The sequence below is a fragment of the Buceros rhinoceros genome, unplaced genomic scaffold, assembly GCF_000710305.1.
Source record: "Buceros rhinoceros silvestris isolate BGI_N320 unplaced genomic scaffold, ASM71030v1 scaffold12521, whole genome shotgun sequence".
In the NCBI taxonomy this organism is placed as follows: domain Eukaryota; kingdom Metazoa; phylum Chordata; class Aves; order Bucerotiformes; family Bucerotidae; genus Buceros; species Buceros rhinoceros.
Window position 1 is genome coordinate 3,028 of NW_010393725.1, and position 13,568 is coordinate 16,595.

At 46.5% G+C, this 13,568-nt stretch overlaps 1 protein-coding gene across 5 annotated transcripts in view; it reads right to left on the reverse strand.

Annotated features, from left to right (window-relative positions):
- Positions 1–224: 224 nt before the first annotated feature.
- Positions 225–13,568, reverse strand: part of LOC104501204 (muscleblind-like protein 3) — a 55,883-nt gene continuing 42,539 nt past the window's right edge. The window contains exons 5-9 of one of the 5 annotated variants that reach the window (XM_010144974.1): positions 8,985–9,135; positions 6,640–6,675; positions 4,482–4,576; positions 2,941–3,014; positions 232–409 (exon numbers count right to left, since the gene is read on the reverse strand). In XM_010144974.1, coding sequence (XP_010143276.1) covers positions 2,958–3,014; positions 4,482–4,576; positions 6,640–6,675; positions 8,985–9,135 — 339 coding nt within the window. In that variant the 3' untranslated portion in view covers positions 232–409; positions 2,941–2,957. Of the gene's footprint in view, positions 410–2,940; positions 3,015–4,481; positions 4,577–6,639; positions 6,676–8,984; positions 9,136–13,568 lie in introns of those variants that run through there. The other 4 variants (XM_010144975.1, XM_010144977.1, XM_010144976.1 and 1 more) reach the window with 4 other exon arrangements.

Genomic DNA, 13,568 nt, shown 5'->3' on the forward strand with positions numbered 1-13,568 from the left:
CTATGATGTAAACAAAACAGTAAGATAACACTTTAAAAACAAGACAAACATTTATCCATCGATAGTATACAGTAAACCAACAGTCCGCTGTGCAGATGCACTTATCAGGATGGTAGTCGTAAAATGATTAAGTGTGTTAAAGTAATGTGTTATAAAAGTCTATTATAATTTTCTACTTGTATATCTCATAACAGAGCGCTGTTTGTTAATTGTTTCTATAGTGCTTTTTTTTTTTGACATTCCCATTGATCAGTTTTTGGTTAACATGTAGGCTGCAACAGGCTTACTGTAGAGGTGGTAGAGAACAATAGAGGGAAGAGGGGATATATACAGAAAGGCCATGCGCAGCTTCCCACCAAGAAGTCCTGGTGCTCCGTAATTGTACTGTTCAGAATTTCAACATGGTCTGCTGCAGGGAAAGAAAACACAACAACAAAGAAAGAGCGAGAGGTTAGAGAAGCCAGTCTAATAAGATGCACTTACATCCTCACTGCATTGCCCAAGAGGTTGCCGTTAGTATGTTGCAGAGAGAAAACATTTTGTTCCCTTAATTTTCTGATGTAGGGTGAAATTGCTAATAACACACTTGGCATCCTCTGTAATCTGCACTTAGGGCTTTCCATTTCCAGTGCGCTTCACATACACTGACAAGACAATTAGTGGAAGAGGGAGGTGGGCAAATAATAGTCTTGTTTTTGGACAGGATGGCAGGTAGAGAATGACTAAGGAGACAGCTAAAGAAATCCCTGACCCACGCTAGGGCCTGTTTCCTTCAGAGAGCGCCACAAATAATCACATTAATACCTAATCCGAAGGAGCCACAAGCCAAAGGTGAATCGAGCCCAGAGACAAAACACAGACACAGACACCCTGTGCTCAGGGGACCCTCTACAAGGACCTTGTCAACCACGGAGGAAAAGAAAAACATCTGCCAGAGCAAGTGTTTCAGTTACCCGACTCCCACACAGGACAGCTTTGGGAATCGCCCCTCAGCACTGCAGAGTGCTAAGCAAGGTCCTTGTCTGGCACAACACTTGAACACGTGCACCATTTCACATGCTTGGGTGGTAGCATGAAATGATGTATCCTCGGGAGATTTGCTCGCCTTTAGTTTAACTCACAGACGTCGAGGGTAACAGCCCAGGAATAAGATCAAATCACACATGCTGCTGCTTGAAAAGGGTGGCTGGTGAGTCCGTGAGCACTGGGGATGCTGGGGGATGTAGCCCTTTTCTACCAGCCTCTGAAGGAAGTTTACGTCTTGCAGCTGCGAGGTGTTAAGAGGACAACTGCTTCTTTCTGGCAGAGCACTGGCTCACACGTGTGCTCACACTACTCTTGTGAAGAACAGGCTCCTTAGCTGACCCAGAACCCTTCCACACCCAGCCTGATCCCCAAGAAATCCCATCAAATCCAATATGTTGACCCTGTTTCTTTCAAGCAAAGGTTTTTCACGGTCATTAACAGCAGGCTGGTGCTTGTTCACCAGACTGTGCTGAGCTCCCTACTTGCTAAAGTAGTACATCCCATGGAAGTTCCTCACCTAGTCTGAAATCACCAACTATCGACAGCGTGAGTTTAAGCATGCACACATATAAAAGCAAAAAGAACTCAGAAAAAAAAAGACATTTCCTGAAATAAATGCTGAAAACAATCTCAAAGAGTTCAAGAATAAGGCTCTTGCAATGCAAATTATCTCCTTGTCGGGTGGAACAGGCTGTTTTGCATGTGTTACAGAAATGGGTTAACATGTCAGGTGTCACGTCTGTCTGTTGTTGAGGAGAGCGTTACACTGTGTAACACAGAACGTTTCCACTAACAGGGATAGCTTGGTTCACCTCTACATGAACACGGGTCCATGTCCACAGTTAGCCAGTCATTTACTAAGGTCAGAAGAGAAAAGGGTCACCACTAAGATGAGTAACTTCTGTCAACTGCTAAAGATATCATTAGAGAATTGCTTGCCAAATTAATTTCCAGCATTCAAGTACTTGCCTGTAATATGTGACCTAAGGAAGAAAAGGGTTGCATATCTGTGAAAACTAAATGGCCTGTGCTGGGAAAATCTGGTGACCTCTTGTTGAATCAGCTGAACTGCTCTTTACTCTCCTGGGGTAAAAAAAATAACAAAAAAAACCCCAACAAAAAACCACCCAGTGATGAACTGAAACGTTCAAAGGATTTTTCTCTCGTGAATGTCAGCTAACACAAAGAAAAGCAATGGAAAAACGACAATGCTGCTATGGCTGTCAAATAATACTCTGTAAGTCAAAGAAACGGACACACTCCTCCATCATTCCCACTCAGAGAAACCTAACAGCCTTGGGGAGCCCAGGATTTGCAGTTAGGGTTAAGGATATGTTGCTTGTGCCAGTCATCCTCATCTTAAATACATACAAGGACCTCAGCAGAGAAACCCACCACGAGCCAGGCCCCCACTGCAGCTGAACAGCAGACCTCTGCTCAGACCAAGCCGGCCTTGCTGATGCACAGCAGTGCTGATGATGACCCAACCCTGCTTTCCCCAGGAAAGGAAATATGCCACCAACAGCAGAAGAGAAGTTACACCTTTTCAGCTGACTCATTACCAGCGCAGCCTTTGACATCAATAGCGCAAATCCCCGAGGCATCTGCAGGCAGCTGGGAGCTGTGCAGAGCAGGAGTAACCTGTAAACACAGCTGTCAGCTCAGGGGGATGCACGCAGGGAGGCAGCGGACATTGTAGAACGGGTATTTCAGACACAAGGAAACATTGCATAAACCACAGGGCTGGTCTGTATCTGTGCTGCAGCTACTGAATTTCTGTCGAGTTGGCAGAGTGCAGACCCACTGGGATCCCGGAGGCTGGTCCCTCTGTCTGAGCCAGCTCCCCTTTTGGGGGATGCAGTGCCCTTGTACAAAGCAATCCATCAGAAAGAGAAATACCGAAAAGTAACTTACTGTTCTATCGGGAACTTCTACATCTGTGAAACAAACATGCTGCTACTCAGTTCATCTACTGATAACTGGGATATCTACAGCAAAAAACAAAACAAAACAAAACAAAGAGCACAACACATTAAAACACTGTCTTGAGATCAGGCTGCTCATTCTGTCTTCAGTATCAGGTTAGTAAGTACATCAGCGTCTTATCAAACAGGATCCATTCCCAAGGTGACTCTATTTTGCCACACATTAAGTACAACGGAGTGCATCACTGCTGATGTCTTGTGGAGTACATGGTGATTGTACTGGGATTTTAACTCCATAGACTACAAGTAAGACAGAAATGCTCTGAATATGGCTGAAACAGGACTCATACAGCCACAAAGCAACGCTGCACAGGAATTTCTGCTTTCTTCTCATGACCAATACAAGTATCAGGAAGACCTGCTCTACCTGAAAACAACAAGGCACAGAAAAAGTCTAACAATCCCTACTGCGAGCAGTAAAACACTGCCTAGAACTTACGCAGGCAAAACTTCTACTGAAACCTCATGACCTTGCATTAGCAAAAGACTAGAGGATGCCCCCTGAGGTATTACTGACATTCAGCGTGGCTAACTGCCTCCTACAGAACAAAGTGACACCCTGTTTTCTTCGCAGTAGCTCTAAACCTGAGAGCCTGGCAAATAAAAATGCTAAAATAAGTACTGGGGGAAAACTAGGAAAAAAAAAAAGCATTTGAAATGTCTCTGGTCTAACCGGGAAAAATTGTGGCACACCAAATTATCAGGAAGCATCACTAGGACAGGTTGTGCATAAACAGTTCAGGACTGGTGCGGAAGCAGCCATCACAACTCAGTATCTTCAGAGGAAAGTTTTGGAGAGAATTATGGCTTGGCAGACATGCATGAAATCCTGTACACTTACGGCAGTGCTACAACGGCACATACTGCACATCCAGAGTAATTTCTGTAGGGATGGGTGACATTGCCGGTGTAAATAAGCTCCAGGCTTCATAGCCTCAACCCCAACTTTCTGGGTTTTGGTTGGTTTGGGGGTTTGATTGTTTTCAGAGACCAATCTTGTGGTGGGTGGAGGCTGCCTTGTGTTTTCACTTCCACTTTCCAGCCAGGAGAGAACGTGCCAAAATACCACAGGGAAGGATGCTTGAGGTGGTATTTCTGCTTGAGACTGAAAGCAGAAGTGCTGCAGGTCTTGAATGACAGTATGGCCGGGAGTTTTCCAGCCCCGTTTTTTAGGACCTGGGGAGGAGGGTGTTGTTTTTGGAGAAGCACCTGCACCTCTGCCAATCGCCCATCCCTACGCTCCGGCCAGCCTCGCTGCTCATCCTGCACGTGGCAGGAACGGCTGGTGCCCCCTCACCGATCCCCGGACACACACACACACACACGCACGCACATACAGGCTGCCTCTGCACGCCTGAGCCTGCACCAAGCTGAGCGGGTCGGGAAGGCGCTCGGCTCCGTGCAGGATCCGGCCCTCGCCCAGTCCTCGAGATCTGAACACGTGAAATAAAGCCATTGAAAGGGCCAAACCTGATTGGCGGTAGCTGTTGCAGCGAAGGGGACGCTGGTGGCAGGAGTTGTTGCTGCAGACACAGTGGTGGGCGTAGCACCGTGCATCATGGGCACTTTCGGAAGGGAACCATGGAAGCGACATACGGGAGGGTGGAGCGTATATTTGTTTGTTTGTTTTATGTAACCATGGCAACATGTGGTGGATTTGGGGGCGTGGCAGGAATCACAGCAACAAGCCATGTGACATCGTCATGAAGGACACATCGGGGCGCAGCATGCAATCACAGTGCAAAGCAAGACAGCGTTGGGAAAAAAATAAACAAGAGAGAAGGGGAAAAGCCAATTACAATTATAATTAAGGAAAAAACCAAAACATTCTCAACACTTAGTACATTTATAAGCAGAACAATGATGTATTAGACTCCGAGGGCCAAATTTCCAAAGGGGGGAGAGGGCGGGTGTGCTAGCAAAAGCCCACATCAGCTCGCACCCGTGGGGAGTTAGACACAGCCAGTGCACGTTCCTTTGGGTGGGGACATTTTGGCAAGCGCACCCTCCCGCCCGCTTAGGAAAGCTTGTCCCCTTCCCTCCCCACCCCGTCCCCGCCAGCAACCACAGATACATGATGCACTTTGCAGCGGCTGCCGCAGCCCTTTCACCAGGTTTTCTTGCCTCTCTCTAGCAGGGACGATGTTTTGGCACAGGACAGAGCTGGAGGCATGGCAAACGAGCAGCTGGCAGCCCGAGCTCTCTCCATACAAATTCAGCGTGCTTCCTTTACACCCTAATTCTAGAGGATTTGGCAACAACACCATCTTGTGGGGTGGGGGGGATGGAGAGGGCAGGGGGCCAGGAGGGAAAAATACACAAATGCATCTGAACAGCTACAATTTGCAGGAAGAGCATCCGAAAGGTCAACAAGGTATCAGGGAGCCTGGCAGCCTCCTGAAGCTGCATGTCCTGCAGAGCATGGAGCTGGAGGGGATGCTTTGAGTGCACATGTGGATCCTCCAAACCTGGGCGGAGGGGGAGTGTCTGTGGGGGTCAGGGAGCCCACAGAAGGCCCGTCTGTCCCTGCAAACATGTGGCAGAGAAGCAGACTTGTGTCTCCCTCCAGCCCAGCAGACATGGCCTGTCTCCCAGGGAGTGTGCGTGCCTGCAGGCTGGGCATGCTCCAGCCACGGGACACTGCAGCATGTCAGTTGGGGTTTCCTGCAGGCAGAGGTGTGTTTGAAGGGCTCAGTTCCCCATCATGCAAGCAGTGTGTCCTCCCTGCCCTATAGGGATGGGAAGCTTCAAGAGCAGAGTGCTTAGCCATTCCTGCCAAAGCTTCCAGACCTGCTCCTTGACAGCCTTGCACCTCCCTATGGTTCCTGCTCCTGCCTCTCCCTCTGGCTGAAGTAGGCACACGCCTGCATGCAACTAGTCTTGTATAATCTCATCTGGAAGATGAAAGCTCAGCTTCACCCACACTGCTGTGCCCAGCAGCTGCAGACAGAGGGGAAGGTCCCTCAGAAGACCTGCACAGGTTCCCAATAAGACCCAGATGCTGGATCCCTGCAGCAGTAACGAGCATGCACCCAGCCCTGCCGCCTCACTGTGTCCCACATGCACCAGCAGCAGTACCTCCTTACGGTCCCTTGTACCCGCACAGCTGACCCTTCACTAAAGAGATGAATCTTCAGCCAGTCCTTGGCCTAAGCCCTATGCTTCTCCTGCTGTATAAGCAGCATCATGCTCTGGCACAGAGGCTGACCCTAGGTGTGTTCCTCCTTCACACCTTTATTAAACCAGTCTAAAGTGTCCTCAGAACGACAGTTGAACATCCAAACTCTAATCCACCTGATGCCTGATACAAAAAAATAAACCAACAGGATCCTCCCATTGCTATTTCCTTTGTTGGATGACTTAAATAGGTTGTAAAGACATTTAAGTGACACGGTTTTGTCACTGCCGCAGAACTAAATAGGGGTGGGAACACATCACCTTGGATTCTCTTATTAGTCACACACAAAACACTGCACAGAAATTAAAAGGGATACGACCATTTAAGGCTCAAAGAAGACAGCAGATAGACAGTCACACCACTCAGGCACTCAGGTTCTCACTGATGCATACTAACTTGCTGTCTCTTTCAGATCAGGAAAAGTTGAGAAGTTTGTGTAGAAAAACCTACCAACGCTTGCAGTGGGTGTCATGCACAGAACTGACCCTGCACACCATGCATTGAAGCGTGGAAAGATGAACAAAAGGGATATTTCATTAGAGAAGCTTCAGTGTTAGAAATCACTTTAACTAAAAGCAGGTATTCTCTTTGCAGCATTCAGTATTTAAGCACATGCAAACAGATTCTGCATACCGGTACATAAATAGTTTAAACTCGGTTTTAAGAGATCACAGCAAACCAAATTAATTCTTGAATTCTTGGGTAGTGGAGAATACATTTCTTCTCCCACCCTGTCATTAAATTATACGATCTACCCTAGGAATCAGGGTTGTTTGGTTGTGGTTTTTTTATGGTTTTTTTTCTTCCCTGGTATCGGGTATGTTGATTTCTTTCTGATCATGTCAGCAGAAAACAAATTGCCCTTAGAGGAAAGTCACACTCATGTTAAAACTGATTTTCCAAAAGCAATTTACTCCTGCAAGTAGAGACTGGGAGTTAAAGTCTCTAGTTTAAGCTGAAAGAGGCAGTTTTCTTTCTGGATTTGAAACAATTGTAATGATGATGCCATTTTCAACAGACACCCTGACTTGCTCCCTGCAAGGCAACCCATGATGCTAATCTCTCAATAACTACAGCAGACACTAAGAAAAGCAACAGCTCTCTTCCTCTCCCCACAGAGCGAGCTGTTACATGCCACTTCCCTGCTTCGCTTTCCAGAGTGCTGCAAAGGCTGAGACCAAATCTGCAGTCTGATGCATAAAGGAAAACAGGAATGCATAACAAATTCATCAGAGATCCGTCCTCTGACTGGAAATTTGCTGCTCTGCCCAACATTAATGTCCTCAGATGGGAGCAGGTGCCAGCAAACAGACCTGTTATGCATCAGCCCTGCGCATAATTTCATTGCCATGAGACAGGGCACAGCAGCGCAGCGAGAGTGCTGGGTAAAAGCTAATTTATGGTGCTCACATCAGAAATGCATGTCCTTATCTCAACTTTGGCAACTGTGACCTCAAGGAAGAGGAGTGTGTAGCCAGCTGGGGGACTTGGCATTCTCCAGGGTGTCAATGTTTCCTGAAGATGCCTTCTGCTTGGCACCTAACAAATGTGCCGTAAGGTCAGCCCAGCCCACCCCCTCCAAGAGCAGAACACAGGATGGGAGGCTACTATGAGCCCCTCCGTCTTTCCACACAAGACTCTACTGCCCTGGAAGAACATCTCGGCAGCTGCTGTGCTCTGAGTGTCTCCAAGTGCTCAACCGAAAGGACACACGAGCAGCGGGTTTAGGTCCCAGCTCTCCGGACTCACGCTCACACCTGAGACAGGACTTTGGTCTCAGCGTAGGACTGTCTCTAAACTGATCCCAAGGAACAGCAAAGCCAAGGTCTAGGTCCATTCACCGTGTGTTCACCTCCAGGGGCCAACCTAAACACTTCTTATATTGTTGTAAATATCATCTGGCAAGTGAATACAGCATTAAACGTTAAAAACATGGGGCATTCATTTTCTTATGATTCTCTGCAATGAGGATAATGATACTAAAACTGGAGCTATCAACTCTGGAATATTCCTAATTCAGTCACTTACAATACTTGCTACTCTAAGCAGGTTTTGTTTTTCATTTGGCTGCATAGTGAATAGAGGTTAATTGGATAGTCAGCAGTCACATCTGCCACATCAATATTTTGAGTCCTATATGAATTACTGAACTGCATCTTTCAATTTTACTCTGAGATCTTAAAGGTACAATAAAAGCTGGGAGTGAAATTGCTTTTAAAAAGCTTAGACTATCGTACTGGTCAAAAGACAAGCAAGAGGGAAATATATGCCTTTAAAGAGGATTATGTAATTTGTATTTACTAAAGACAAACTGTTCCCTCTACAAACATCATGGCTGCGGGAATATGTAGGTCACTGAGATAGCAGCTAAGAAAGACACCTGCAGCTTCAAGCGAGCAGGCAGAGAGGTCTGCAAGACGTTTTAACATGAGTCCGTGAGAGTGGTACGCAAGAGTCAAAGAATTAATTTGGGATTAACCAGTTGAACCGTAAGGAGGAGAAACAGAAAGTACAAATTCAAGAAACATGCAGACATTTTTCTTAGTTCGACCACTTAAAAAAACCCCAAACCAAACAAAAAGGGCTAAGAAGGGATCTTTAAAAGTGAAAAGCTCTGAATTGTAGCAGGTGGAAGGAAAAAAAAAAAGAGTCAAACATTAACTTTTCATCCATTTTAACATAAAACTACACACTGATACTCTTTTGCTAAGGACTTTTACAAATCTGCTCATTACCTCAATGCCTGGGTCATAAAAAGACAACTATGATGCTGGGGAAAGCAAGGAGGCACTTACCTGTAGGGATGAATGTAGGCTGTTGCAACTGCATGTTGGCTAGAGCCTGTTGGTAGTGGAAAACGCTTGGGTTAAAGACTGTGGTGGCACCATTGTTTTTTTCAAGTGCTGGCCTCTTTGGTAAAGGTTGAAGTGCACCAGGCGGCAGGGCCTGTGAATAAGGGAGTCATTAAAGACAAGTGGAGTGAAAAAAGGGGCCTGGATGTAGATCAAGCATGCAATAAATAACAGGGGGTCTTGGCTGCAAATCACCTGCAACTGAATCAACTTAGCGAGACAGGAAAGAGAAGTGCAGCTAAGTAACAGTAGAAATAGTAGGTGGAACCACAACTTCACTACGTAAGCAGTTAGTAAATGCAGCAGGAGAAGGGGCAAAGTCCATAAGGAGGAGAGACGCTAAGAAAGCTTTTCGGCAGGACTGACTCGGGCACACAGGAAAAAAAAAGCACGAGAAGGAAGGGGAGAAGCGATCACCTGAACAGGGTACTATGAAGAGCAGTTGCAGGCAACAAGCACTTAAAGAAAAAATACCAGGTAAGAGAAATATAGTAGATGACTATTTAAAACCAAGAAGATTAGCATGAGCAACAAATGCCATGGGAAAAAAAGGGCTGCTTTCCTCTGTTTCAACACCTGCCTACACATATGTATGCACGTGTGGAAGCGTGCACACGCGTGCAGCCGACCCATATGTCGAGGTGGTAAAGCGGTAGCTGTTGCCAATTACATGCACAATGTTACATTCACAGTGAAACGTACTTCCACTTGTTAGTGGAGAGGCTGAGCAACACAGTCAAGAACATGCCTGATTCTCCACCACTCGCACCAGCGGCACAGCTCATGACCAGCAGCAGAGGTGGACCTGCTCCCAATTTCTACAAGGTGGCCTCCAACAGTTAAATACTACTTGCTCACTATCAGCAGTGGAAAAAGCCATTGACAAACGTGGTGTTCGAACAAGATTTGGGTGGGCCCTGCCATCAGGCAAATCCCTCCTTTTGTTCTATCACCACGGAGCTTCTTCCAGCCCATCAAACCTGTTTCATGATCAGACTCAGTAAAAAGCATTAGCCCAACTCAGGAACTTCTCAGCGAGTTACTCATCATTCACCCAAGCATGCCTCAACAGCACAGTAGTATGTCAGGTTCTCAGGAGACAGGAATGTTTCTAATGATTTACAGCTTTCCATTGTACCCAAGCAGAAACCACATTTTTCTCTGCATTGTGATAGAAAAGGGTCCTTTTTAATTATGCCCTGCAGTCTTTTGCACGTAACACTCCCATTGACGTCAATGAGATTTACGCACGTGGAAGTCATGCAGAATCAGGTCATTTCTGCCTCGTTGTTAGTCTGTATCTTGTAGCAAAGCAATCGCTGAAAAGAGGTTACCACTCCTATTTTGTTGGGGTTTTTTTAACAGGTGACAGGGAAGGGCAGGTAATGGAGGCAGTTTAGCTAATGAAGGGTTAAGGCTACAAACACATTACTCGGAACAAAGGACTTAAGCAAAGAGATTTTAAAGCGTTATGAAGATCAACACAAAACGGAATGTAAGTGAAAGCTCGCAAGTTTGTCACCATCTAGAAACAGGTTTCACTTGATATTTAATTTGCTATAGGAGACTGCTCATCTGAGAAATGTTAAGTAAGATACTTCCAGGCAAAACATTACTCCATCCCGTCTCTATGCACATGGCGGCTTTTGGGTGGTTTTAATATCAAAAAAAGAATATTAGAAGAAATTGCATTTGCAAAACTACCCTCAGACATGCACACATCCTCTGCTAATGCCTGCAGGCATCCAGTGCCAGCATTAAGGCTTCATCTTTCCAGATTTCTTCTGGCTAGTACCAGAAGACAACAGTCAAACACAGCACAACGTTCTCAAACACAGGCACCAAAACCTTTCACTTAAGACCTGGGACGAGGTTTTTTAGGTAAAAATCTAAGTCCCCATTGACATCAATGTTAAATCTGACTGTATACATCTCATCTATTTAATGATGGCTACATGAATGCTCCCCCAGGCACAGGGAAGATCTGCAGCTTGCAAAGACTAGAGGATCTCCAGCTACATCACAGGTGTTTTACAGTTTTCAGTGACTGAAGAACTTGCTGCTTAAATTCACACTCCTTACCATGCCTGACTGCTGAACATTCTTTTTCAGATGCTTCCAAAAATCTGCCTCAGAAAAAAAAATTACTAATTATAGCAAAGCAACCGTGCCAGGCACATAATGGACTTTTGACTCCTTACTTCTTGGCCAAAGGCTGTCACCACCCCCAAAAAAACCATTATCCCATACTGGCAGTACCAAAAGCGGAACAGCTGAAGGCTTTGAGACCTCACCTTGATGTTCTGGCTCTCCACAGGACAATTCCTGAGGCCAGCGTTGCAGTCAGAGGAAGCATACAAACACCAACAGGCCACAGGGATGTCAAGGCACAACAGACTACCCCATCATCTCACATCACCCCCTAACCCCTGCTACAGCCACCTGGGAGCAAGGGAGAGAGGCAGTCCCATTACTGCTCTCTGAGCAGCACCTCTGGAAACGCCTGAACAGCAGGTGGGTAGAGAAAGCAAAAAAACCCAAACAAACCAAAAAGCAACATATCCAGCATCTTCTAAAGAAACAAGCACACTGCAGCAGCTGCTGTGCAGCCTGCAGGCCAGCTCTCAGCTCTCCCACCTGGGCTCTGCAGGCACAGGAGCCAGGAGACCATCTTGGTCTGCTTCTGGTTTGAGACAACCTTGTGGATCACCATGCCCATCCCAGCAGCTGCGGGAGCATTTGTACAGGAGCATGCCCTGAAGACGGACGACTCCTGTTGTCAGTCTGTCTGTCTTAGAAGGGCCTAGGGAGACAGAAGGATGTGGCTTCCCCACTCCTCCAGCCCTTGCATTGATGTAAAAGCCCCAAGCCAGAAGCACACACTCACTGAGAGGTCTATCCACAAAGGCTGAGAAGAGTCTAAAATTGCATGTGATGAAGTTGAGCCAATACAGCTCCTCCTCAGGGATCTAGCAGGGGCACAGGAGCAAACAAGTGTGTGGCATTTGAAACGAGCCATTATTTTTGTGTGGGTCTCAGGACCTGCAGGAATTAAAGCTTGTGGGGATACAACATTCCTCTCTTGTATCATGTCCTGGTTCTGCAGGAATCCCCCAGGCATGTGCTGCAGCACCTACAAAAGGCCACAAGAGACTCCCCACCACATACTGACCATACTGAATTCTGTAGAAAGTTCCTGCTGCAGGACAACCCCTGTAGCAAAGAACTTACTTGGTCAGTTCACCTCATCCTGCTGCTTGTGATTTCTCTCTGGACACGCTCTGACCATGACAGATAGAGCAGTAGCCTTCAACAGTAACTTTTTCCAACTTGCGTTCTTACTTGTGTGTTTGTGTGCACACATGGGTAAGCAACCTATGCAACACGATCAGACCAACTGCACTGGTGAAGGGGTTAATTCAATTCAGGATCCATGTGATAGCAGCATTGATCCCAATGAACAATTCCCAATACAAAAATGCCAGGCACCTTCCATTTTTGGGAAAGTCACATACCTGCTGGAACAAGAACACGAGCATCTGAACAAAGAGGTTTGTGCCACTTCTCTGCACGGGGTGGAAATCAAGCTTTCAGCATAACCGACAGATAAAAACGCACTGCTTGCCTTAATTTCCCACGTGCTGGTTTAACAACCCTCTCTTGTTATTTTTTTCTAGACAAGAACTAAATTAAATCTTTGCAACAAACAATTTAACTGCACCTCAAAGTTCCCCCAGATCACTGTCTCCTGGGGGCAGATCCCACTTTCACCCCTTTGCACTCAGCAAAGAGGGGCTGGGTCTGCTCCCGGCTTGCCGCTTCAGTTCAAGGCATGACAAACACCAAATGATCTGAGAAAGGGCAGAGGTAGCACCCATTCCCTGGCAAGCAGCAGAAGCAATCGAGCAGCTTCCTCTGAAGATTATGCATGCTCTCTATCACCACTGTGAATCCTTCTCTGGTGCAGCCTTCCCAAAGGGTTCAGAGGAGGTGACATATTCCAACAAAGCAGTTGCAAACCTTCAGATGTTTCAGAGCAGGAAGACTATTAAAGGCAACTTATCTGATGGGGTTTTGTTCATTGGGGGAGATCAGGCAGGTAGGGGAGTCAAAGGGCTTTCCCGTTCTCCGCCAGACACTTTGAAGAGGTGGCTCTTGGCGAGGGCAGCGAGACACTGCACAGGTCACTGCCTGCGCGGGCTTTGGGGTTGTGCCTGTGCCAGCTGTGATCAGCAGGGAGTGAGAGGCTGTTATGTCATTTGCAGTGTAGTTCCACGACTGCTGGTAGAAGCTGGTCCCTACAAAGATTTCCTACCACTGCTGCCTAAAAATCTGGTAACGAAGCCTCTTGACTACTTTAGAAAAAAAAAAAACAGAGTAAGTATTCAGAGAGTAAAGGAAGCAGAACAGCTTCTGCTTCTTAGCTCTGGGAATGAGAAGCAACACCAGCTTGAATGTTTCTGTGTCTACTCTTGCCTTTCCATCCTACAGCTGAGCAACTGTAGCTGGGTTTTTTGTTTTTTTTTT